At 56.1% G+C, this 26348-nt stretch overlaps 1 protein-coding gene across 11 annotated transcripts; it reads left to right on the top strand.

The window, feature by feature from the left end:
• The first annotated feature begins 1468 nt into the window (after window positions 1-1468).
• Window positions 1469-25963, top strand: HRH2 (histamine receptor H2). Of its 11 annotated transcripts, none has more exons than XM_050961802.1 (5): window positions 1469-1530; window positions 10368-12021; window positions 23641-24269; window positions 24470-24521; window positions 24849-25963. In XM_050961802.1, exons 2-3 carry the CDS (start codon window positions 10919-10921, stop codon window positions 23822-23824), a joined length of 1287 nt encoding a protein of 428 aa, XP_050817759.1. In that variant the 5' UTR covers window positions 1469-1530; window positions 10368-10918; the 3' UTR covers window positions 23825-24269; window positions 24470-24521; window positions 24849-25963. The 11 variants fall into 11 exon arrangements, with proteins under 11 accessions (XP_050817759.1, XP_050817758.1, XP_050817752.1 ...); XM_050961801.1 differs by having other exon boundaries at window positions 24470-24621; XM_050961795.1 differs by having other exon boundaries at window positions 23641-24365.
• The last annotated feature ends 385 nt before the right edge of the window (window positions 25964-26348 follow it).

Below are 26348 nucleotides of genomic sequence, written 5' to 3'. Positions count from 1 at the left end.
GCTTTATTTCTTCCCCACAGAGCTAGTACAGCACATCAGTCATCCCTTCCCCCTCGCACAGGGTCTTCTGCAAGGGCCTATCAGTTTCCTACATTTCCACTTTACAGGCCACTTCTCTGTGAGTTACCCTGAGTACAGCCTGCTTCCTGTAGCTCATCCTTTTACCCAGGGGCTTCCTGCCACAACCTCTCCCTTCCGGCAGCTCTTCCTCCAACAGGGCCACATGCTGGCTTTTCTGGTCCCCTGCTCCCTAGCTGATCAGTCCCTGCTGGGAGGTAGCTGATCTGTCACAGGCAAGGCTTGGCCCAGCTCCTCTTAAATTTCTAAATGAAATTTTGTGGGAAATGTCAAATATGTGACTGCCTTTTTCAATCTGGGATGAAAGGACATTTTGCAATGTCGACATCTCCCATGGAATCGAGATTCTGCCCTTCGACAGTTCTAATTCACAGTTCCTGCCCAGCCCAGGGTCGCTCTCTCTGCCTCACCAACTGCCTGCATGCAAAATCCTACGAGTGGATGTGGCAGAGATGGGTCCCAGGGGCCTTAAACCAGGCCTAGAACTGGCTGAATGGTGCTCTGCCCAGCCCTCTGCCTGGCCGTCATCAGAGGGGGCATACCAGAGTGGGCAGGATGTGTGGTCAGAGTGCTCTGTGCTGCAGCTGTTCACCAAGGGGGGTCCACTGCAGCCCAAGCAAGAGTTAGAGCAGCCCTGAGGCCTCTCTAACATGCTGAGGGCCAGGCAGGCACTTGCCTACTCAGTGACCAGGGGAGCACATAGCTTAAAGCCACACACCCCTCTGGTTCCTGGGCTGAGCACAGGGACAGAGGAGCTGAGAACTGGCACCATTCTATGGGTGTCCCATGAGGTCTTCCACTTCACAGGTGAGACTTTGTGATGCCACCTGTATAAAGACTCTGGCCAGTCTATTCCTGTTTTCTATATACGCAGGTCAGGCACCAGCATGTCTTAGCGCCCTCGGGCTGCTACAATGGGCTTTATTTCGGTGTGCTAACCCCCAGCGTGGAGGGCTTTCCAGGTGACACTTCTGCATCGGGATTAATAGTCTGTTTCTCCAGGAAACCCGAGTCAAGCTGCCAGTTCAGCCCCAGAGCCCCGCCCTCTCCCGCTTGCACCCCAAGAGGAATTGCTTCAACTCTCAGCAGTAGTAGGCTATTATTCCTCTCCCTCAGCTGGCCCGGAGGAGAGGTGACCCGCTGAGACCTGGCCCAGAGCCGCAGCTCAGCCGGGCCCACGTGCGCCAGGGGTCCCGGGAGCTCTGTACTTTGGCCCTAGCGGACCCAGACCCCCTGCCCCGAGAGGGACCCGCCTGCCCAGCGCTTGGAGATCGGCCGGCGAAGGGCGCTGCTCTCACTGGCGGAGGCTCCGGCCGGCCCCTCTCCCCCGTCACGTGGGCGGGGAAGACGCCCGGCTCCCTGCGCTTAGTTCAAACCCGCCGCGGAGCAGCGAGCCGGGCGAGCTCCGAGCCCCGCGCCGGCCAGCAGCGCCCCGGCTCCGCGGGCAGCCAGGTAGGGTGTCCGCGGGGCGATGCGCGCTGCAGCGGGGGCTGGGCTCGGTCCTGTTCACCCCCCGAGCCCATCCCCGCAAGATCGGGGCCCCAGCGGGCAGGGGCCGGCCAAAGCCCCCGGCTGGGGCGGAGGGGGAGAGGCCGGAGTCCGCACCCCGCAGTCGGGAACCCCGCACTTGCTCTGTCCCCTCGCCTGGAGGATCAGCCCAGCAGAGCCTGGCGCTCTGCACCCCGGGCACCGCCGCCTCTGACATCCCGGAGACCGGACCCTGCGGCGGGGCAGGCGGGACAGTGGCCCTGGCCCCCCGCCCACGCCCCTCCATGCAGCCAGGCTCCCCGAACTGTCCCTGGGAGGGGGGCTGCCATGGCGGGGGGGCATGGGGTACGGCGGCATCAGTCCCGAGTCTAGGTTAGGGATGGGCTGGGCTGAGATTTGCCCACGAAGTGAGATTAATGTCCCCTCCCCCGCTACACCCCGAGTCCCCCCCCCCGTCACAGCAGCATTTTCCACACAACCCGATACTGCCCCGGGCACAGGCGCCCTCGGAACAGTCGGCTGGAGCGGGCGCTTGGCCGTGTTTTCAGCCCAGGTCTTTGGGGTCCCCTGGACCCCCGCTGAGCCCCTCCCCCCAGCTGGGACCCTCCTCCCCTAGAGCATTATGCCACGGCCAGGGTGCCCACAGCAACCCTTAGGTGAACGAAGCGTCGTGCCCACCGGTTCTGCTGACCTGCCCCCGCCGCTGCCGGGGTCCCTGGGGGCGGGGAGCAGCTCCAAGCCACCAGGCGCTTCTGCTCCCCACAGAACACACACTGGAACAGGGCAGTTTTGTTTCTGCTTTTCTTTGCGGTGTTGTGATTGTCTGAGCACCCCGCCCTGCACTAGCCCTGGCTCCCTGCAATGCCTCTGGGGGCCATGGGTGTGGCCCTGCCTTTGGGGCACAGAGCTTGCTTGGGGAGGGGAGAGACATGTGAGGGGGTGTATTGCAGGTGCTGGGGGGGAGATTCCAGTGTGTCCCAGATCATCCCCCCCAGCTCCCTGCTCATCCTCACTTGCCCCACCTTCATTTCCCCCAGCTCACTAGGCAGTAACTGCGCAGAGAGCACAGATGGATGAGTGGCCCTGCGGAAGGAACATGGAGGGGAGTGAGCAGCAGGGAGCTGGGGTGTGGCAGGGCTCGGGGCTGCGCAGTGTCCCATGGGTGGGTGCAGGAAAGTTGCACTGAGGAGTGATGGGGAGACATGGGCCAGCAGGGGAAGGGAGGGGGGGCTGTCCCCTGACAAAGCCCCTCTGTCGAATTTCTGCCAAAAGGTCTTGGTTTGGGGCAGTTGAGAATGTTTGAAGCAGGGCTCAGAATGGAGGTGACCCTGTGCCATTGATCAACAGCTGGAGATAGCGGTTTCCACCCCAGCCACGTGAGATTTTGGGTTTGCTGACATCATCTCTCAGCTCCCTTGGTGTTGGTAAGTTTAAGTCTTGTTCAGATTTGAGAAGGACAAAGGGCTTGGTCGGGAAGCTGGAAGCAGTGCTGTCAAAGGGTTCCTGTTAGACCCCCAGAAAGTCATCACTCTGGGGTCAGTTCAGTCTTTAAGGCCCAAAGGGACCATTGTGATTACCCAGTCTGAACTCCCACAGAGCACGGGCCAGGGAACCTCACCCCCAGCTTCCTGCCGCCAGCCCAGTCATTTCTGGCTAAGCAGAGCCGGTCTATTAGAAAGGGAGTTACAGAGCTCCGGGGGGGAGTATCACCAGGACCCTCCGTTGTGCCCACAGTTAATGACCTGGGCTTAAAAACGTGCAACGGACAAAGTGCAAAACCAAAGACCGACCCCACAGGTCTCTGTCCCAGGGACGAACCATCCTCCCAGGACGGGGCTACACATCATGCTTGAAGTTTGATCCTCCCCGGGCAATTCACCATTCCTGATCCGACAACGATCAACCATTAGCCTGGTGTGACTGAATGAGCTGGAGTATTTGCCAAGCCCCTGCTGCTCTGAAAAGTTTTCCCTAAGGGAGCCCGCTGCCCTCGGAAACCAAGGCTCCCTCTCCACCTCCAAACCATGCAAATGTAAGGGGACCATTGTCCCCTTACTAACACCCAGTGTGTGTGTGGGGGGGGGGGTTTGCTAGCTCCCAGCACCAAAAGAAAGGGGAGGGGTCGAGGGGAAGGCAGGGGCCTGAGACTGAGAGTCCCCAGGAACAATGGGGAGGGGCCAACGCTCCAGGTCAGCCTGATTGACAGGGCGGGCAGGATAATCAGGGAGTCAGGAGGCCGAGGGGTCCTGTCCTCCCTGTGAGCTGGAATTGCCTGGGTCAGACAGAGTGGGACTGAGCTGGGGAACAGGGCTGTGCCATCCAGACAAGCAGGTCAGTGCTGGGAGCAGAGTCACAGAAGCAGCCGATGGAGCAGACCTGCCCTGGGAGCAGAGCTGCAGCAACCAGAGCCAGAGGGGCCAGAGAAGCAGCCCAGGGGGCTGGAGGCAGAGCAGCAACAGCATCCGTGCTGAGGCAGTGTGGAGCTGGGGCTGAGGCAGAGTGGGGCTGGGGCTGGAGCAGTCTGGAGCCGGGTGCAGTGAGCAGCTGTGGAGAGCGAGGGGGACCCTGGGCAGTGGGCCCAGCGCAGGGAGACGCCCCAGCCAAGAGGCTCTGCAGGCCAGACTTGGAGGGGGATCATAACCCTGACAGGATGGGAGCGACACTGGGAAGAAGGATCCTGCCACCTAGAGCCTCAGGGCGTGTGGCCATCCTCAGAGCAAGTGTCTGACCTGCAGCATCCCTGCAGCACGGCCAGGGCCTGGGCAGGGGCCTGAGACGTGTGAGGAACAGACTGAACTGCCCTGACGTTCCAAGACGCTGGCTGTGCCATCCCCATGCCACAGAGCGGGGTGACGGGTTTTCCTTTCACTTTCCCATTTTTTCCTTATTTTTTTTAATTGGTGGCTGTTTAATAAATTGTATTTGCTTAGAACTGTATGGAATGATCAGTGGGTCAGGGAGGTGCCCAGTGCAGAGAGCCCCCTGGAGTGGGCACACCCTGCTGTCAGTGACCACGACAAGATTGGGGGTCGAGCCCCCCAGGAATCCTGGGCCCAGCCTTGTTGGGGTTACGAGGAAGCGGAGCCCTCAAAGTCAGGCAGGGCTTGGGGTAAAGGGAGTGGGAGCGAGGACTCAGATGGTAGCGTATAAGCCAGGAAAGTTCCCCACAATAGCGGGACCATCCCCCGCTTACACAAATAATACCTGACTTAGTGGCTGTGCGTGTGTTGTAAGCAATTCACATTTGGCAGCCTCAGCCACATTCTTTTCTCCTTGACCCCCATCCTCCATAAAGCCACCCTGTGTGCACAGGGCGAGGAGTGTTCAGTGGCTTGTCCTGGATAAGAGGGAGAGTCCTGGGGAACAGCTACAGGGTGATCACACAGCAGGGAGGGGTAGAGGCTGCCTCTGCTGTGCTGGCTTTCCTCTCTGGGGTTCACAGCTCCAAACAGCTGCATCCTGCAAACACCCATGTCCCTGGAGGATGGCTCGAGCTGCCTGGTCTTTGCTGGGCCCTTTGAATTGAGGAGGTGGTAGCCCGGTGTTGGCAGCTCGGCTTCTCAGCTTCGAGCCAGGAGACCAGTAGGTTCTGCACGGATGCAGAGGAAGGTTGAAATGAAAATATCCTTGACCCAAACTCAGCCCAGACCCCACCGCTTTCCTGGGACACCAGCTGAATTCCAGAGTCTCCCTCTTCTTGTCTTCAGCTCTGTGTTTCCCAGTGTAACTGGGATGGGAAACAACCGGGAGCCCACCCAGAGCAGAGAGACTCGCCATTGTTCTGCCAGGTAGCCCGTTCTCAGGAAATTGCCCTGCGGAAGAGATTAGGGTACCCGCTGCAGGCCTGCCTGGGCTCATGGCGCAGTGTGGATGGAGCCTTCCCTTCCTCTGGCGCCTCTGTGCCAGGGCTGGGTGCAGTCCAGGGCTTGGCAGTGAGTCCAATGCCTTTCCACAGAGCAGCCCAGCTGCCCCTGCATTGCTGCACACATTGTGCCCACCGGAGGCCCCCAGCAGTGTGCCTGGCAGAGGTGTTTTCTACCCATCCCTACTGCGAGCAGCAAGAGCCCTGAACTTTGCATGCTTAGCTGGCACATTGGCCCTTTGAGGCTCTCATATAGCAGAGAGAGGCACTGGCTTCCCCTAGGTGAAAGAGACCCAGCTCCTTCCTGGCTGCATTGTGAACTGCATTCTGCTCCCACTCTGATGCAGGAATGTAATGAACAAAGCACGGAGCCTCGCCTTCTGGGCTTTAATCCTGAACTAACTAGCAAAGCACCAGAGATGAACCCCTTCAAAGTTGCTAACAGCCAAGTCAGCGGCCCACACATCCATGGAGCTGCAGCTTTAGGGCGGGTGGAGCTGAAGTGTTGGTCTGGGAAGGAGGAGGTTACACTGTGCCAGCCTAATCTAGCCTCCCCAAGCCTGGGCTGGATTCCCCACTTTGCTGAACGAATTACAGGCCTCTTGGATATTCAGAGTCTAACTGGTCCTTGTCAGTTGTCTTCGGGGCACTGATGTAATGATGGGGCAGGGTCCCTTCAGCACCACCCTCTCCTGCTTGAGCTGAAGGAGTAATTCTGCTAGCAGTAGTCAGGTGTTATCCTCTAGTGGATAACGGTGTATGATACATGCACATGCTATTTCAGTGCATTACACTGAATTTGACTTATCCTGCCACTGCCAATTTGTTGTTAGTAGCAGGGAAAACCATCCTTTTCCTTGGAAATACCTTTCTGTGGGAGCAGGTCGCCCTCCTCCTCCCACCAATCAGCAAGTAGATTGTTATTAACTGTTCTTTGCTTCCTACCTTAAACTTCCTGGATGCTGTTGCTATGTGCTGTTAAAAAGCTGCAGCATTCCAACCCAGAGTAGGCTGCTTTTCAGTGGCCGGTGAAGTGATCACCATGTATAGCTGTGTATCAACATCCATAAAACTCTTGGGAGTGGCAGGTTCTGCATAAGCTGCGATGATGAACGTTGTTCACTCACCAATACAGCTGCCAAAAAATGATCAGAGATGCTCTTCCCCCAGCCCAAGGGTTGAGGGTGTTGCTGCCATGCCCCTGGTGTGTCCCTGGGATGAAAGGAGTAATCTCTATCCCTAGGTTCGCTCGGTGCACTGAGCTCCCACTCGTGTGCCACGCAGGCCCATTCATCATGTTCTTGTACGTCTACAGACTCTTCCCTTCCACATCTTCCCCACAGCCAGATAGTTCCCCTGGGGAGATTGGGATCAGGGACCACTCCGAGCTGGGCCGCAGGTGCAGCACGCTCACCTTGTGTACCCCCTAGCCCAGAGCTGTTGCTTCAATCTCCATTTTTCCATCATGCAGCACCAGGAAATCTGTGAATGATTTACTCATCTTATCTCTCAAACCCCGCCCTGTGCTTGGCTCTAGTATTTTTGACCTACTGCCAATGCTATAAAGCATCTCTTTATGAATCTTACACTTTAATCGGATCTGTTTTGTTTTTTCCTGGTACAGAGAGTGAATTGGAGCATGAAAATTTACCTTCATCATCTCCCTGATCTGGTGCATTTAAACACCTGGAGTTACTGTTCTTGCTTCATCTCTGCAGTAACTTCCAAGGCTTCTCTGGTAGCTGGGGGTTCTGGTGCCAGGTCTTTGTGCTCTCTGCAGGTGTCTGGATTGCAGAGAGCCTCTTCCCACTAGGTAACTCTATCCGCCTCAGTGGAGTTACCCAGGCCTAGGCCTGTCAGTCTGTCCGCAGGTGGAAGTCTCTGCAGGCCCCTGATCATTTCCATGTGGAACACACACATCTGGGGAGAGAAGGAAGGAGGATGTATTGTCCTCTTCAAACTCAGTCCATCTGAAAAGCCTTGAGGAAAGGAGGTCACTGCTCAATGTGTGAAATCGCACGTTCGCTTTCTCTTAAATCAGCGGATCTCAAAAAGGGGTACACAGACCCTTGGGGGTATGCAGATGTCTTCTGGTGGTACATCAACTCATCTAGAGATGTGTCTAGTTTTCCAACAGGCTACATAAAAAGCACTAGCAAAACAAACTAAAATTTCATACAATGACTTGTTTATACTGCTCTATACACACTGACATGTAAGTACAATATTTATATTCCAGTGGATTTATTTTATTTTTATATGGTAAAATGAGAAAGTCAGCACGTTTTTAGTACTAGCATTCTGTGTCACTTTTGTATTTGTATGTCTGTTTCTGTAAGCAAATAGTTTTTAAGTGAGATGAAATTTGAGAATACGCAAGACAGATCAGCCACGTGAAAGGAGTACAGGAAAGGTTGAGAGCCACTCTCTTAAATACTTAGTGATACAAACAGTGGGAGGGAGGGAAATAGGTGAATCCTAGGGCTGGAAACTGGGAAGTCCTGAGTTCTAATCCTGATTCTGACTTCCTCTGTGACCTTGGACAAATGGGAGCTGCTGCCTGCCTCCGTGCCTCAGTTTCCCCTTCCCAAAGAGGATAAATAATGCTGCTTGCCTGCCACTCGGGATTGCAAAGGTCCATTAGCTCAAGTTTCAAAGTGCTTTGGAGACAAATCCCATGAGGATTGGCTGCCAAGCACTCTTTTGTGTTGTTGGAGTTTGTTAGTGTTATCTTTACCCTACCTATTTCTGCCCTCCCGGTGAAGGACACAAGCGCAGACCTGTACTACCAGCTTCCCCCAGGGGCAGTTCAGTCAGAGCAAAGTGGTTTTCCGTTTCACTGCATGAGACAGCACGGGGAAGACATTGCTTCCTTTTCGTGGTAATGGTATTTTTGAGCGCAGACAGGACTCTTGAGTTATTTATAAAATAGCCACACACCAGTAGAAATTGGCTTTCCGAGTGTAATTCTCGTGTTCGCTTTTTAATCATGAAAGAGTTTCAGAAACTGTTTGAAAGAGACTTAACTCATTTCACTGGCAGGACTTCACTGGACCATATCACAAAACCACATGACTCTCATTAAAAGAAGTTACAGTTGTCTCTAATGATGTGCTGCTACCGCGGTATTAACATGATCATAAACTGTGGGGCTTGGTTCTGCTCTTGTCGTCACAGGTGATACACTCTTGTAACTTCACTGATTTCAATAGCCTGATTCACGCCTGTATAGCTGTCACTACGCTATCTGGTCGTATTTGGGCGGAGGTGAATGCGGATGGTTAGTCTTTGCTCAAGACAGCTCATGATCCAGCTAGTGGGTGCTGCCAGCCGAGGTTGGGGAGCACTGTCAGAGTCAGAGGCAGTGTGGCCAACTCTTCCAATACCTGGTGTTTCTCTTAAAGCCCCAGCTGCTGGAGTCATGGGCTGAAGGGAGAATTTCAGCTTTCATTTTTAACTAAGGACATTTCTTGCCCTAGTGTTCTTGGAGGAAAGCTTGAAAATGTGACCCCTAAAGGCAGAAAGCAAACAAAAAGAACCTCCAGATTTAGCATTTTTAAGCCAACCTCATGATTTTTGCAGCTTCACTTATGGTCCCTGAACACTAGGAGTTTTCCGAGCTATCCTGACCCTTGCCAGCATGGTGCAGCTTTTCCATGCAATACAGTCACACACACAACTGAAAACAAGCACTTGGCTACCCCCACTGCAGGTAACGAACCCCTGATGTGCAGACTATCCCTACTGCCAGGAGCCACCTTGCGCTGCACAAGTCCATTCGCTCAGGGGAAGAGTTACTTGACAGGGTTAATTAGGTTCACAGGAAATCCAATTTGTATTTTAAGTTCACACTTCTGATTCATACTGACTGAGCCCTGCAGGGGAAGGGCAGAGTCATTTCACTTGTTAAAAAGGGAAGCGGATTGTTACTAGTCTGCAGGGTGTGCTGGCAAGGCACAGGGAATAGTGCCAATAAAGAATGGAGGCACATACCCCAAGGGACGTTATTGTTCCGATCCGGACAGACTAGTGGAGGGGCACATGCAGGGCCGTGGGAGATGTGTGTGTGTTGGAGGAGGGTGCCCGGGCATCTGTAGGAGTCGCTGCTGAAAGGCTTTGCCAAAGAGCCCGCTTGGGAGCAGTACTGGAGAGGGAAACAGCTGCAAGCATAAGCAGTGGCCCGAAGAATGCACAGATAGGTTCCAGTTTCCTTTTCTGAGACGGATCCTTGGGAGCGCAGGCGCTGATGTGCCTGTCTCCTTCCCAGAAATATGCCATGCAGAGCAGAGAGAGAATTGTTTTCCGTTAAAGAGAGATGCTGGGCCAGGCACTCTAGGTGCCAGCTCATGGCTTGGGGGAGTGCAGAGAAGCTACTGGGTGGTAATGGTTCAAAGAACCAGCCAGGGGCAACATCCTGGCTTCTTAAGGATGAACTTCCTTGCTCAGAGCAAAGCGAGAGCGAAGCCCAGCCTTCCCCTGGCCCAAAGGTCCGTTCTGCTGCCAGCCTGGACACCTGCCATTCAGTGCTCTGTAGGGCGGAGAGCAAGATCTGGAGTCTGGGGTCCAGCCACAGGGCCTGAGTCTCCCCTGTCTTACGCTGATTTGATACCAAGGCAGCTCCATTGACTTCAGATCATGGCAGCTGACAGCAGCATAAGTGAGTGCTGGCAGCGGGCGGCGGGAGGTGCGGGTTTGGTTTCTGGTCCGTTCCTCCCTTTTCAAGGGGACTGGGAAACACCGCATTGATCCGAGTCCCTGAGAGGGACAGGCGAGCAGAGCAATCCCATGGAGTTGGCTGCAGGGGCCTCGCTTGGCTCAGCCAGTGATGTTCCTGGGGTGGCTGGAACCACCAAGTAGCCATTGCTGCTTTATGCAGCAGCCCCTCGGCCGCGTCCCCGTCGCACTGGCTGCAGGCCTGATTCTTGCCCTTTCCTTCCAGAGTCCGAGCGGTGAGCAGTGGCTGCAGCTCCGGGCCTGAGGCAGGGACCAATCGGAAGGAATGATGTAGCAGAATCTCCCTCTCTACCTTCGCCAGCCTGACCATGTGGACGGAGCCAGGCATGGTTGAGACCCTACACGACACAGTCCCTCTTAATTTCTCAGAGAGGAGGAGAAGAGCAAGGAAGAGGGAGAGATTGAGACTGAAAGATGGCTGCCAGAGAGGCACCTGGAGGCTAATGTACTGATCCCCAGCTGGTGCCGATACGTGAGAGTGATCTATGGGCGTTATTTCTGCGTAGAGCCCACGTCCTCTCCTAGCTCTGGGTGCAGAGTCCCCAACTGTTTCCTGGCACCTTTACAGAGCCAAAGAGCAAACAAGTGAACACAAATCTCTATGCCCAAGTGCGAGGCTGGTTTGAGCAGGGCCCTGGGGACATCCATTGTGGGCTCCAGCAGGACCCTCTCTCCAAGCAGCTGCAGAGCTCAGACAGAGCTGGCCCATCATGGGGGCCCAGACGAGAGAGGACTGATTGCCCGCGTCTCCTTGCCATGAGTCCATGTCAGAACAGCACAGCTGCTCTGAAAGGCATGGGCTGCAAACCACAAATGGTGCTCGTTGGGATGGTGCTCACCGTACTCATTGTGGTCACCATCTGCGGCAATGTGGTTGTCTGCCTGGCTGTCTCCTTCAACCGCAAGCTCCGCAGCCTGACAAACTGCTTCATCGTCTCCTTGGCCATCACCGATCTGCTGCTGGGCCTCCTGGTGCTGCCTTTCTCCGCCATCTACGAGCTCACGCGCGAGTGGCACTTCGGCCCCACCTTGTGCAACATCTACACCAGCCTGGATGTCATGCTGTGCACGGCCTCCATCCTCAACCTCTTCATGATCAGCATAGACCGGTACTATGCCATCACAGCCCCGCTCCGCTACACCCAGCTGGTCACCCCTCTGCGGGTGGCCGTGGCCATGTTCGTCATATGGGTGGTCTCACTGATGGTCTCCTTCCTGCCTATCCACCTGGGCTGGAACACCAATGGCACCGGCGTGCAGAACATGGGTGTGAACGATAGCTTGGTGTGCAAGCTGGCGGTCAATGCCGAGTATGGGCTGGTGGATGCCTTGCTCACCTTCTACCTTCCCTTGGTTGTTATGTGCATCATGTACTACCGCATTTTCCGAATAGCCAGGGAGCAGGCCAAGAGGATCAGCCATGCCACCTGCTGCAAGGTCGCCAGCCCTGCGCTGCTCACTGTGAAAGAGCACAAGGCCACAGTGACACTAGCAGCTGTGCTGGGGGCTTTCATCATCTGCTGGTTCCCTTATTTCACAGTATTCACTTACCGAGGGATGAAGGGGGACAAGGTGGATGACATGTCCCAGTCCATAGTTTTATGGCTGGGCTATGCCAACTCAGCCCTGAACCCCATCCTGTACGCTGCTCTAAACAGGGACTTCCGGACAGCCTACCAGCGCCTGTTCCACTGTCGAAGGGTGGGGCCCCTCTCCAGGAGCACTCCCCTCACCCCCACACATCTGCCCCACGCCAGGGCGAGAGCCCGCAAGCAAGCACGGTGCATGCAGGAAGAAAAGCCTCTGAGGATGCAGGTGCGGAATGGGAAGAACTCACTCACTCGAGAAGCCGCAGAAAGGTAATGCTGCTCCCTTGTGTTGGTTTGGTGGGGAGGTCCGGGATGGGGCAGAGGAGAGCAGGGACAGGGACATCACATGGCTTCGGCTTTATGTCCAAATTAGTTCTGGGCTTAGGCTTGATTCTGCCCAAGGCACAGGACACACACCCAGTGAACTTGGATGCTATTGTAATATCTCTGGCCACCTTGGTCTTGCACAATATGGGCCAGGTAACAGAAGGGATAGAACTCACTTCCTCTTGCTCTGCTAGCACGTGAGTGACAAGAGAATAGTCCCTTTGTAGTGTGCAGTATAGGGCCATGGACACACAGCTGGGCAGTTCCAATTCCATCTACCAGAGGGCAGTGGTAATAGCCAGTTTGTTACAAGAACAAATGTGAAAGGACCCCTTCAGTCCCTCTGCCCCTTCCCTAAGCCTGTGAAGTTGGACAATAGGCTGGAGAAGACGGGGAGGATGGGGGCTAATAGGAACTAGCCCGGATTAGCTCGAGAGCCATGTTTAGCTCCAGTGGGGAGGACAGCTGGCTGCGTGTTCCCTTGCAGCCCTTTTGTCTGTTGCCACTGGTACATTGCAGCTCATCATGCTCTGCATCTTAAAGCAGGAGTGGCAGCAACATCTACCGCTGCTGTTAGAGCACAAACATTGGTCCCTCGAGCAGTGCAACACGACCGAGGGAGAGTGTCTATCCGGGACAGGGACATCCTGCAGCACCTCCTTCAATTCTGGGACAGGGTTGGGAGAGAATTGGGTTTTTCTACAGCACAGGGAGCCCCATGCGTTCTCTTGAGCCGCACCACTGGGACCCCAGAGCACGGCCATCCGAGTCCCTACCCTGTAGGGCAGGGCTGAAACTGGCATGTTCACAGCATATGTACAAAGAGGTGAGCTCAGACATAGAATAGCCTCGCAGAGAGGTTGCAATGTGACACTGCACCCGCAAACCCCAAAACAGAGCGTGAGGAAACAGGCTGCTCCCTGAAACAGAAGCACAACTCCCCCCACCTTGCTTTACGCTGCATCTTTCCACCCTGGCTCTCTGCTGCTGGAATCAGGCCACCCAGACCCCGTGCCTTTCTCAGAGACCTCTGCCTGCAAGCAGGGCCAGGAGATCCCTCAGCCTTCCAGTGACACGATGTTCCAATGTTTCCCAGCAGCCGATGCTAATAATACGAGAGGCAACCATAGCACCTGCCAGCTAAGGTGTCCACCAGTAAAAAGACCATTTGCACATTACCGTGCCGTCTGCTGGAGGGTCACACGGCTCTTTGCCAACATTCGGAATGAACCTCGTGGGGCAGGGGGAGGGGTATTATCTTCTGCGTGTTCAGGTCTGGCTACCTTCAAATGCTACAGCAACTGTAGTGCATCAGTGTAGACGGGCTGTTTCCTGTGAGCTGCTGTAGCCGCAAGCCCATCTGGCTGTAGCTGCTAAACTCCAGTGCTCCATGGGCAGGTTTCTATTGCTGGCGAATTCAACCAGCAAGCAATTTCTACTCATGTTTCCGAGAGTCAGGTACAAGCTAAACTTAAGGCGAGATGCACTGGCTTTTCTTGTGGTTAATATGCAAATATGCATGCAAATTAGGCCATTCCTCAGCATCTCCGACTCGGAGCCCAGTCCCACACGCTGACCACCATCACTTCCATTCCATGCTGAGCCGGACAAGCAGTGGGAGGGAGGGGCCGCGGCCGCAGGGCCTGGAAAGTTGTGCGGTTGCTGTACCCAGGAGAGGCTTGGGAGAGGCTAGGGCAGATTACCTTGCGAGGCTTCACCAACGTGCTGGATGGAGCCACAGCTGTGAGCTCTGAGCCAGGCCCTGCCAGCTCCCCTGCTCCCCAGAGCCCGGGGAGGAGAGTCTAAGGTTGGAGGGAGCACCGATCCTCCCACTCCCATGAAAGAGAGAAAAAGGAAAGAATGCAGCTTGTTTTCCTTTCTCGCTGTGAGTGATTCCTGCTCCTTGCAGGCCTTTCAGCTGACCCCGAGAAGTGGCTCAGAAACGTTCCACCCAGCAGATAAGCGTGTACTCTCTCCCCGCCGCCTTCCCTGGGAGCACCAACAAAGGGCTGATTCTTGGCTTTATCCTGGCTGATGCCAGTGGTGGAGAAGCAGGTTTCCTACCCTGTGGCTGGAGAGTATCATGCCGGTGCCCTGCCGGGAATGGTGCTGCTCACCCACGTCCCAAAGTGCCCCCAAACCCCCATTGAAGGTACAAAAGGCTGGACCCAGCGTGGTAGGCTGGCAAAGAGACCCTGGAGGAGTAGCTGGTCCAAGCATCAGCTCCTCGTTGCAGAGAGCTCCGGGGCCTCCTGCATGTGCTGTGATTGTAGGACATTCCCTTCCCACTGCCAGGCTCAGCCTAGTGAGTCTGTGCTCACCTCTGGTCCCAGCTGATTCAGGCTCTTGCCGAGGCTTGAGAGAGAGGCTGTAGCGAGCTCAACCTTTAGACATCCGGAGGAGGGATCTGCACTGGGTCTCCAAGTTCTGCAGCCTGACCCTCTTTACAGGGCTGGTTCTGGTGAGGGCCGGTTCTTCCCCCAGGCATGCCCAAAGAGAGCTGGGAGAGGACCCTCAAGGAGCACTCTGTTTATTTCTAATAGCTTCCTGATTTTAATTTGCTCGTTAATTGTAACTTTGATCGGTGCTTCTTCTTGGTACCATTTGGCAGAGCCCTCTGCGGTGCTGAGAACAGGAGAGGGAAGGCAGGGCGGAGAGCCACTGACCTTGCAGCCAGGGGGAAGGGAGGTCCTCTTCCACCCACAGCTGGCTATTGGGAAGTCGTCTCCGAGGAGGAGCTGGAGGAGAAAGGTCAAGGCTCGCTCATTTCCATGGCCTTTTGAAAGCAGTGGGAGCAGCCAACTCCCATTTCCCCTGCTCCTGCCTGTCTCCTTCACAGATACTGGGTCTCAGCCACCCTCTGTCTGGCCTAGTGGCCCTGCTCGGGCCGTGGAGGCAGGTCTGTCTGGGTCCCTCTGCATTCGTGGCTCTGCATTGTGCACTAAAGTATTGACAGCGAGCGAGAAGGGTGGAAGAGGGAGAGCTAGTCAGCATCTCTCGACCCTTCATTCCAGGAGATCAAGTCGATCTCACCACGAAGGTGTCACGGAGTCCTTGGGCGATGCTCTGGAACAGCTCCCCACAAAGCCAGGCAGGACTTCGGGGAGCCTCCTCTCCCTTGGAGCAGACTTGTTCAGGGCAAGAAGCTCACACATCTTCACCTTCAGCATCCTCTGCCGCTCCGTGCACTTCCCACAGCGAGCCCACCCAGGCGGGCTCCTGGGAATGCCACAGGGTCCTGCACCCCCACTTTGCAGTCAGACGTGACTCTCAGCCAGCCAGTAAAACAGAGGTTTATTCGATGACAGGAACAGGGTCTAAAACAGAGCTTGTAGATACAGCGAACCGGACCCCTCGGCCGGGTCCATTCTGGGGGGCAGTGAGCCAGACCCCCACGTCTGCCCTTAGCCAGCTCCAGACTAACAACCCCTCCAGCCCCTCCTCTCTGCTTAGCATCTTCCCCGGGCCAGGAGGTCACCTGATCCCTTTGTCTCCAACACCTTCAACTGGCACCTTTGCAGAGGGGGGCCCAGGCCATCAGTTGCTAGGAGACAGAGCATCAGGCATTTAGGTGCACTGGCCCTTTGCTCTGTAGCAATCACACACCCTGATTCCACCACCTAGATATTAAGAACTGCATAGGGGACACTGAGGCACCAGCACAGTATTCAGAGCAACCTTAAGAACATTCCCAGTTTGTCACAGAAGGGAAATAGGATTTGAAGCTTTTCTGTTGTTGAATTCTCTTGGGGCAGGATCGGGAGGAGTTTTCACTCCTGCTCCGGTAGCTGGGAGGCTTGGCTGCCAGGAAGCTGTCGGGGCAGGATGGCGACAAACAGATCTGAAAAGGGATCAGGACTGGAAAATTCTGGCCCCATTTTCTTGCGGAAATGAAGGTACCAGGTTTAACACACAGGCTTGCGCCTGTTTACACAGAGCGAGTGAGTGCGCACTCATTTCAATTACACGTGCATTCCCCTAGCCAGCATTTGGCCTGAGCGTGATGGGAACTAGCCCCGGTTCAGGCAGAAGCATAGCAAAGGGATTGCTAAAAGAAAAGGAGCTGGGATGCCAGTAATCCCTATTTTCCAGCCAAAAGGGGAGGGCAGGGATGAAGAAACCCAAGTGAACTCCGCTTTCCCCATGGCGTGAGATTGGCAAGGGCGCACTTCTCAGGACATGGTACTAGGCTAGGAGAAGCCCTGCCGGCTGGGAGCAGGTCGGTTCCTGCTAACTGGAGCGGCCGGAGAGCCGGGGAATGGATAGTGCTGGTTTATGTGCAAAGGGAGCTGCTGTGAAGGGCATAGCAATAGCCTGACTGGCTCTGAGACCTGAGCTCAGCGCCTGGGTAAATCTCAGTGAGGCGGAGCAGTCCCAGGCTTCCTGCATCGCGCTGCTAGGGCTGGGGGTGAGCTCAGCTCCAGCCGGGTCATGGCGCGGTAGAGTTGTTAATTATTGTTATTTTGTGTATGACCAGAACATCTTGAGAGGCCCCAGGGAGATCACAGCCCCAAGGTGCCAGGTTCTGGGCAGACATCAAGTGAGAGACAGTCCCTGCCCTGAAGAGTTTGACCAAGTATCATTATCCCCATTTTACAGATGGGGAAGTGAGGCACAGGGAGATTCAGTGATTCACCAGGAGAGTCTTTGGCAGAGACAGGGACTGAGCCTAGGGCCCCTAAGTCCTCATCCAGCCCCCTTACAGACTCTTCCCGATGTACCATATTCTGGCCTGCGTCTTCTCAAGTCCATCTCTGCATTATCCGAGGGCCCCACGAGAGAGAGGAGAAGTGCTTGAAACTGACAAAGCAGCACTCGGTCCATCCGCCATCCCAGGGAGAGCACAGAGCTCATTTGAAATGCACCATCGACCGGAAACAATCTGCTGCCAGGGGAGTGAAATGGTGCGATCGGTATGAAACCACAAGGGGAGGAGCTGAGCCCAGAGTCACCCTGCAGCTCGCTGCACTGGAGAGCCCTAGTCATGCTGGGTTTTCTCTTTTCCCCCACCCCAGGAGGGGTTCCCTGGAGTCCCACTCACCCATCCAGGGGCCTTCTCCACTGCCCCTTCCTGGCAAAAAGCCTGCCCCCAGCTGCCTGGCTCTCTGGCAGAGGGAGGAATGGACAGGGAGGGGCTAGTTCTCCCCACCTGTAGCAGGAGCAGCAGGCCCCATCCATGGTGGTACCCCAGTGTGGAAGGGGATGAGCTCAGGAGCAGGGCTGGAGCCTCCGGAGTCCCAGTGCAGTCGCTCGTGAACTGGCCAGAGGGGTGCTCTCGACACAGCACTGCAGGACCCCCCTTCTCTCGCCAGGGAGCGCTAAGCTCAGGGGCTCCAGGCTCCATCTCGCATCCCCCACCCACCCGCGAGGCCGGGCACCACTGAGGCACTGGGTTTGGTGCATGCTAAGGCGGCAGGGCCCGCAGGCTAGAGGCAGCCCTCGCGGGGCCATGACAGGGATCCCCCCAGCTTCCCGGCACAGTCTGTCGCAGCAGGGTGTGTTCCCTTCCTCAATGGGGTCCCATCTCTAGCAGGCCTGGGGGGCTAAGTGGGGAGAACCAAGGATCAAAGGAAAACCCAGCAGTAGGCTGGCAAATTGCACCAAATGCCACGAGTGGTGACTACTGAGCACGGAAGCCCCAAGGAGCCGTGGTCTCCTAGCAGGAGGCTGCAGAGAGGGCCAGTTGGTAGCTGCCCTGGTGCCCCATTCAAAGGGTATGTGGGTCCTTCCATCCTAGACCTGGGAGCCGCTTCCTTTCCAAGGGAGGGAATTCCATGGAGACAGACAGCCGTGCCCCCTGCACTGGGGAGAAGATGCTCTAGCAGAGCTTGAAGCTGCAAATGTCTCCCCGTCTCTGTGGGCTGCCTAGGCGATGGGTGCAGAGCAGGGACCAGCACCCCCTGCAGGCACCCTCCCCACTCCTTCTGTATTGCATGGACGGTCAAAAGCTAGCTGGCAACGTCTTGATCTAGAAAGCACAGTCTCCGCTGGAGACTGCACGCTAAAGCCCCAGCAGCTGCAACCCCAGGGTCACTCTGAATGGTCACCAATGGTCTAAACAGTGGTCCCCAAACTTCTTCTGCCATGCCCCTCCCTTACCCATAATGGAAACCGTCCGCACCACATGGGACTTGTGGTCAGGAGCGTATTTGGGAGCTGTGGTGGGAGCCGGGAGCCAAGGTTGGGAGCTGGAGCTGCAGCCGGGGATGGGGGCAGGACAGGAACCAGGCCAGAGCTGGGGGCAGAGCAGGGTTGGGTGGTGCTCCCTCCCCACCCCCATAGGGGCTGGCCTGGGCCCCGCCACAACCCCCTCGGAAGGCACATCCCACAGTTTGGAGACCACTGGTCTAAATAGATGCAGCTCTGCTGACTTCAGTGGCATAGATAAATTCAAGAACTAGATAAGTTCATGGAGGATGGGTCCATCAATGGCTATTAGCCAGGATGGGCAGGGATAGTGTCCCGAGCCTCTGTTTGCCAGAAGCTGGGAATGGGCAGCAGGGGATGGATCACTTGATGATTCCCTGTTCTGTTCATTCCCTCTGGGGCACCTGGTATTGGCCATTGTCGGAAGACAGGCTACTGGGCTAGATGCACCTTTGGTCTGACCCAGTGTGGCTGCTGTTATGTTCTTCGCAGAGAGCAGAGTGCGGTGTTAGCAAAGGGGCCACTTTCCCCAGATCTTAGAGCCGCAGCTGGTCTGTTCTAACTGGGACCAGACTGGGGCGCTAATCATCCTATTTATCTGAACTCTGAAATACAGAGAACAGGATTGATCCAAACTAGATGGTTTCATTTTGCCCTGTGCATAGCGCACTCCCCTGCAGTCTGCTGGGTTCTTTGTCACAGCCGAGCATTAGCAGGAGAGAGACCAACATCTGTGATACTTTGTTAAACTCAGAACCTCCCTAAATAGGAGAGACGCCTTTTCCCAAGGAGTCAGCCCCCCACACCTCCCAGTCTGTCACCGAAGTAAGAGGCCAGGTTTTCAAAGGAGCTCAGCTGATCAGAGCTGCTGGGCTGAGTTCTTTGTACAATCTGATGTGTTCAGTGAAGTGCCCGAGTGGGATCGGCTCTCTGGAAAATCAGTCCCAATTGTGCAAGCCGGGCACTGCTGGAAATCCAGCCCATTACCCTTCTGCAGGGCAGAGACAGAGACTGGATCAGCAAATACTGCAAATGTTCTCAGGCAATGATGTCATTCAATGGGATGCCACCACCCGGGGCAGGGAGTTCAAACCTGGCCACTCCATCTGCAAACAGAGAGAAAAGGGGGTGACACAAATCATGAGAATCCTGGGGAGATTTCCAGAAGAGATGGAAAAGACTTGGACTGGCTAGAGAGGCGTTTACTAAAAGGGGAAAATGATTAATGGGACAGAGGAGGGGCTTTCCCCTCGCCCTCTCTCCAAACCCTGGGGAAAGGAAAGGGAGCTCATTTAAAACTGGCCAGAGGAAACACTGCTCTGTTTGCACAGCTCAAAATTCACTTGGAACTCACTGCCACTAGAATCCAGCGAGGTGAAAACTTAGCAGCCTCAGACAAGGAATGGACATGTCTGTCACTCGTGGGACATCCCCAGGGATATTAGCGAGGTTAAAAATGTATAAAAGGTTTGAATGAGAGAGAGTCTAGGTAGCAAATGCCACCCTCCCACACCCGCCAGCAGACAGTCAGACCCCTGCGGCAGGCCAGGCCAGGCCAGGCCAGCATGCTGGGGGCACTCCGGAAGATGTGGTGATCTGTGAGACATGGGAAGAGAAATGCACCTTCCCTGGGGAAATAATCACATTACCGGCCACAAATGGGGCCCAGCGGTCACTGTTATCCTGGTTCCTCCCAGCCTGCTTCGCTCTCTCTCGGTGCCAAGTGATGCAAACCAGAGTGCCGGGGGCACTGCCGGCTCTGGTGCGGCAGAGACGTATGAGAGTAACAGGCAGCAGCCCAGAGCCGCAGCGGAACACTGAACGGCACTGAGTGATTTTTTTTTTTGTCTTTAATTTAATCCTCTCCAGCTCTGGAGTTTTCCCCTGAGTCTTGGCCAGCCCGCCGCAGTAGGCTCCGCTCTGGGACACGCACTCTCAGCCTTTGATTCCTGGCTGTCCTCCTCCAAAAGCCAACGAGGACAAACCTTAGAAGGTCACAGTTAGATTTGCCACTGGGGGAAGCCTAAAGGCAGAGATGGGGCCACTGGGTGAGTACCTGGACAGCGATGTGCAGTGGGAGAGCTTGGGATGGGCAAACACTCTCCCCCATATGCTTTCGGTTGCATTTCCTACCTTCCCCCCCACTGTTCTGAGTGCCAGGGCTAGTCGAGCCAGGCTCAGCCCCAGGCGTAAGAGAGCAGGAGAGGAAATCCCACTAAAGAGAGAGGCACTAAGCTGTGTTGAGTCTGGGGCCGGCGGGCTCGGCCTCTGCATGTGAAAGGGGAGGAGAGCACAGGTCCCTTCCTCCTGGAGTTCCGTTCCTGGCACGTCTTGGTGGACGGGATAGTGTGGATCGGCACTGGGTGGAACTGATTGACAGACCGGATGAATGAGTTTCACGTCCTTCTATCTCACGGTAACAGACCTAGAGCGGATCTATTTGCAAACGACACCAGAGTGCAGCTGCCCCTCTCAGCCACTGACAAACCTGTAACTCCCGCCTGGGCTGGAAGAGTATTCAGCAATTTCCAGCCGGTTGATTACTTTCCACTGACTTTCCAGCTGGCCTGCACCAGGCTATTCTGCCTCATTTCCTGGGCTAACCCCCATGGGAACCGACAATGTGAACTGGCACCGTCTACCCCAGAGGTGGCTGCATTAGGAAATCACATTGCTGGAGCACTTGGGACGGTTGCCTTTCTCCAAGCCCATTTCAGCTGCAGAATACCAAAAGCTCTGGCACAGTTGCTGTAGGAACAGCGCCAGCGCAGCGGGCTTGCTGCTGCTGTACGCCACTGTTAGCCCTTCTCCCGTGCTCCCCTGCTGCAGGGGGAGGGTTTTACAGCTGGCCCCTGCGGTTCTGTATGTGGTGATGCCACTAAACTCCACGGAAAGCGGGTCTGAGTCACGCATGAAAAACTAGACATTTGCAGCAGGAGGCTTTATTTACCCTCCATTGGAAAAGCTAGGCAGGGCTTAGGCAGCGAAGGTCACGGTCACCTCTGCCGCTGGCCCACACATACCACCTGCTGATAATGCAGCCTCTGCTTTATTGACTGTGTCGCAGGGCAAACATCAGGGTCCCCTGTCTGCTGAGAGCCAGATACACTTGTTCTGCTGGCTCCACACCGGGCCCTTGTAACCTTGGACGTGGTCACACTGTGCCGGGGGATGGACTCCCTCCCTGCGCTCGCGAGCCGGGCAGGCTGGGAAAGTGGAGCGCCCAAGGCTCATCGGGCTTTGGCACCAGGCCCACCAGTAGCAGGGCACCTGGGGAATCACAGAACCGCTGCTGGATGTGCAGGGACGGTTAGCTGAGTGTAGCTTTAGCTTGGCAAGGCCACACGCGCCCTGAGGCCAGCTGGGTAGTTCCTGAGGTCTCTGCTCAGCCCCTCCAGCCGATTCCCATCTCCAGCAGGAGTGGAGCCTTCTGCTGACCGCCACTCAGCACCTCAGCCCTAGAGAGGGAGGACAGCCTTGAGTGCTCTGGGAGCAACAGGATCGAGGGGGTCACCCAGAGCCCAGCAAGCAGCTCAAAGCTCAGTAATGCAGAAGACGTCTCTGGCAGGAAGCCGATTCCAGCTCTGCAGCTTCTGCCTGTGGGCTTTGCTGGATCTTACCCAAAATAAATTTCCAGCAATTTTCTGTCCATCTTTCATTGCTGGCTTCCTCCTTCTCAGCCTTCCATTCTCTCTCTCTCCCTTCCCGATGCAGTCTTTCACCCAGAGCCTGGCAGATGCATGGTAGAGGACATTCGCAGTAGCTGCAGGAGACATTCCCCAAAGTGTCCAGCATGGGAGAAGGAGACTATTGATCATGACCTGAGTGGGTGGAACAAATCCACTGTCTCTCCCCCCAGTCTATGCTATAGTGCAAAGCACAGGCTGCAAAGGGGGAGGATGGTATCTGGCACCTCTCTAAGGCCTTTTGTGGGAGGATGACGCTGAGAGGGTCATAAATTATCACCATTTTACAGAGTGGAAACCAAGGCACGGAGCGGTTATGTGACTTTTCTCAAGGCCATACACTGAATCAATGGCAGAGGTAGGATGAGTTCCCATCCCTGGTTCTTACCACTAGGCGACACTACCCATGCTGAGCTGCTTGGTGCAATGTGGCACACAGCTGGAAAAGGCGGAGGCAAAGCAACCCAGTGGTCCCACCGTGTGGAATCCTCTCCGTGACAAAGCCCCAGGCCAAATGCTGCCAGGGAGGTGTTTGTACAGTCCTGGGCCCTGGGGGGAACTGCAGGGTGTAATATGCTCATGAGGCTGGGTCTCCCTGAGCTTTCCCCTCCCACCCTGTAAGTGCACATTCCGATCTATTCTTGACACATTCTAGACTAAATTCCCAGGAGACCTCTCCCTGCAGTACGTGGAAAGCAGATGAGAGTCGGCTGGTTTCTACTTTCCCCCTCCGTGTAGCGAGTGCCTGTTGTACCAGGTCTGACTTCTGGGGGTGGGGCCAGACTACCAGCCCTCCCTCCAGAGACCTGGCCCCTACATGACCGCATCACACTGACCTGAGAGGGAACAGATAGATCTGAGCTGCTCACATGACCACAGATTTCCTCTTGGAGCTGCGCAGGCAGTGAAGGGAGGTGCCAGTGGGTGCTCACGCCAATCTGAAACCTGCCTTGGGCACAGCCAGGCTGGAGCTCGACTAGCAGGAACCCCTGTGAAATGCAACTGGCGCTCAGCTGCGAGGAGCTTCCAGGCTGCGTATTTGATTCCAGCCAGGTGTTCACAGGGGGTTGTTTGGAAATCTCAGTTGCCCAGTCAGGGAGCAGAAACAGCACCCGGTGACGTCCCATTGCTAGCCAACCCAGGGCAAACGTCGGCATTCAGATATGGCCTCTGCACCCCACACCCTGTGCACGGGATGCACAGGGCTGGAAAGTCCGGGCTCATTTAGAACGATGGAGGCCCAGGGTCTGCGTCACAGACAGAAAAAGAAGCAAAGGTCAGTGAATCCATAATTCCTGGTGCAGTGGCCAGGTGATGGTACTGGGTCACTCCCATACCTTCCCAGGGGGTTGAAATGCAAGGGCATCACTCTTCCCTCCCTGAACTGTGCTACTGACAGGGTTTCCAGCCTGGGCCCCCTCTGCTGCAGCAAAGGCAGGACAGTGGGAATGGCCAGGGAGTCTCATAAGGGGAGCATAAACCCTGGTCCCTGCGGCTGGCTGTGGCTTTGGATGGGAGGGTGAAGTTGCTATAACAGGCTGGGCTCAGAACTTGCCCTTGGCTTTTCCTGCACTCGCTGCCCTTTCCCCTGCAAGCTCCCCTTCAGTTTGGGCCCAGGAAAGGGGCTCTGGGAATGGAGGCAGTTGGGGGAGGTAGGAGGTAAAACTAAACACTGCCCGTAGCACGTGTCCAGCAGATCTAGTGAGATCCACCCTTGTTCCTTCCCCAGGAGTCCCGCCCCATCTGGCTCATCGTCCTCCACCATCCTGTCCTGCTGGAGAGGCCTCTGGCTGGCCAAGTTCCTTCCCAAGGGGGGCATGTGGATCCCAGCATGTGAGGAGCCGGCGACAGAGCTGCAGAAGAGGGTGAAGCCCCCAGGACCCCCTAGGGTCATTTACTGTGTCTTCTCCTGAGCCAAGATGCGTGGCCCAGGCGAGTGCTGAACGCCATCAATACCGGGCAAGCCTTGCTCAGGACCCAGAGACCCAGCCGAGCACCACGTCCAGCATCTCGCTCTCCACAGGCGGAGCACTTTGGGGGGTGTTTGCAAACCCAGGGACATGGATCTGTAACATAATCCACCCTTCTGTGTGGGCACGACCCTGTGTGGGCACGGTTGTGGGTGTATGTGTGTACACACCCCTGTGTGGGCACGGCTGTGTGTGTGTGTGTGTGTATGCACCCCTGTGTGGGCAGGGCTGTGGGGGTGTGCGTGTGTACGCACCCCTGTATGGACACGGCTGTGGGTGTGTGCATGGGTGTATGTGTATATGCACTCCTGTGTGGGCACGGCTGTGAGTGTGCAGGTGGGTATATGTATTTACGCACCCCTGTGTGGGCAAGGCTGTGGGTGTGCACGTGGGTGTATGTGTGTACACGACCATGTGGTTGTGAGTGTGCACGTGGGTGTATGTGTGTACGCACTCCTGTGTGGGCACGACTGTGGGTGTGCAGGTGGGTGTATGTATGAACGCACCCCTGTGTGGGCATGGCTGTGGGTGCGCACGTGGATATATGTGTGTATGCACTCCTGTGTGGGCACGGCTGTGGGTGTGCAGGTGGTTGTATGTATGTACACACCCCTGTGTGGGCATGGCTGTGGGTGTGCATGTGGGTATATGTGTATACACGCCCATGTGGGCATGGTTGTGGGTGTGCACGTGGGTGTATGTGTGTACACACCCATGTGGGCACAGCTATGGGTGTGCACGTGAGTGTATGTGTGGCAGATGGGTGTATGTACGTACGCACCCCTGTGTGGGCAGGGCTGTGGGTGTGCACGTGGGTGTATGTATGTACACACCCCTGTGTGGGCACGGCTGTGGGTGTGCAGGTGGGTGTATGTATGTACGCACCCCTGTGTGGGCAGGGCTGTGAGTGTGCACGTGGGTGTATGTGTGTATGCACTCCTGTGTGGGCACAGCTGTGGGTGTGCAGGTGGTTGTATGTATGTACACACCCCTGTGTGGGCATGGCTGTGGGTGTGCACATGGGTGTATGTATGCGCACACTCCTGTACATATATATATGGGTGGGGACAAATTAAATTATTTACATCTGGGGAAACAAGCCTCTCCCCAGAATGACACTGCTTGTTCTCTGCCTCTCCTTCTCCCCACCCGCCCCACCTCTCCTGGCTAGATGTGGCTAGGTCAGCCTGTGAGCTCACAGGGCCAGGAACCGTGTAGGGTCAATTCAGTAAGATGTTGTGAGCCAGATAAACAGTGCGGAAGAGAGGGAGGAGCCGGACACTTGGGGCTGTGCCAGGGCAGGTACAACCCACCGGAATGGGGTGTTTGGGGCTGAACCCCCTGTGTCCCCACAGCCCAGTGCAGCTGGCGCTATATCACGAGGCCACCTCAGGTTCCCAGGCTCAGGCACCATTTTCTCTTGTCTCTGTTGGGGAGATGCTGTTCATGGCTCCTGATAACCTGAGGCCTGGTGTCTGGGCAGCACCATGTGCTACCGAGGCATCAACACGTCTGCATGGTGCCCTCGGGCCATGCCAAGCCTCCTCCCCAGCTGAGGAGATTTTCCAGCTCAGTCCCAGGGTGAGGTGCATCCTGAAGGTCTCCTAGTGCGAAGCCCGGCCCCGCTGAGCTGATGGCTGTTGGCTGGGGGACCGAGCAAAGAGCCAGGGCCTCAGCCTGGTCTCCAGGGTAGTGTGCCTCCTCCTTTGCTTCCTATCTGTGTGAGCCCCAGGGGGCTGAAAACTCTCGCTGTGTGTGTGCGTGTGTAGCCAGTGTGAGGGGAAGCCCCTGGGGGCTACCTCTCAGCACCACCTTAGGAATGAATAAAGCTGACTCCTCCTGTCCTGCAGCAAGTGCTGATGTCCGGTCCTTCCCCTGCGGGGCCGTGGGGGCTCCTGGCCCCGGCTCTCAGGTGAGCCTCAGGCAGGTGGGGTTGTTGGAGAGAAGAGGGGATGGTGCAGCCCCCCACCTGGCTGTAGCATTGGGCATTCCCACCCTGGGTCTTTGCCTTTCTTGAAATGGTCCCCGTGGGTGCCCAGCTCGGTGTCTTGCGATGAGCCCAATGGCTGGGAGGAGGCTGTTTGTCAGAGCAGGGCTCCCAGGGCATTTGTCAGTCACTGGGCTGCTCTCCCCTGCGGAGACATGTGGGCCACTGCCCCGGGGCACCTGACCTAGCCTGTGGCAGAACAAGTATGGCACAGCCCAAGCTGGGTGCAATGGCAGGGCGCGGCGCAGCGCAGTGTGTGACACTGAGGGTGCTCCTGTCTTGTGGGGTCCGGGCATCTCACCACACTAGCACACACGTTCGTCCTTTGCCCAGCTGCTGGGCAGGGTGAGCAGGATGCTCCCGGCCTCCAACCCAGCAGCAACTCCCCATTTCACTTCCAGGGCCCCTGGAGCATTCGGGGATCGGACCCCGCTTGTTGTCAGCACAGCTGGGAAATGCTGTTCAGAAGAGCAGCCCCTA

Source organism: Gopherus flavomarginatus, chromosome 7, assembly GCF_025201925.1.
Source record: "Gopherus flavomarginatus isolate rGopFla2 chromosome 7, rGopFla2.mat.asm, whole genome shotgun sequence".
Taxonomy (NCBI): domain Eukaryota; kingdom Metazoa; phylum Chordata; order Testudines; family Testudinidae; genus Gopherus; species Gopherus flavomarginatus.
This window is presented reverse-complemented; position numbering and strand designations above follow the sequence as displayed.

Bases quoted from the DNA above. Each gene is read 5' to 3' on its own strand.
- HRH2 (XM_050961802.1), top strand. From the start codon at position 10,919: ATGAGTCCATGTCAGAACAGCACAGCTGCTCTGAAAGGCATGGGCTGC. The intron at 12,022-23,640 runs GTAATGCTGCTC...TTCCTTCCCCAG, and splicing joins ACTCGAGAAGCCGCAGAAAG to GAGTCCCGCCCCATCTGGCT.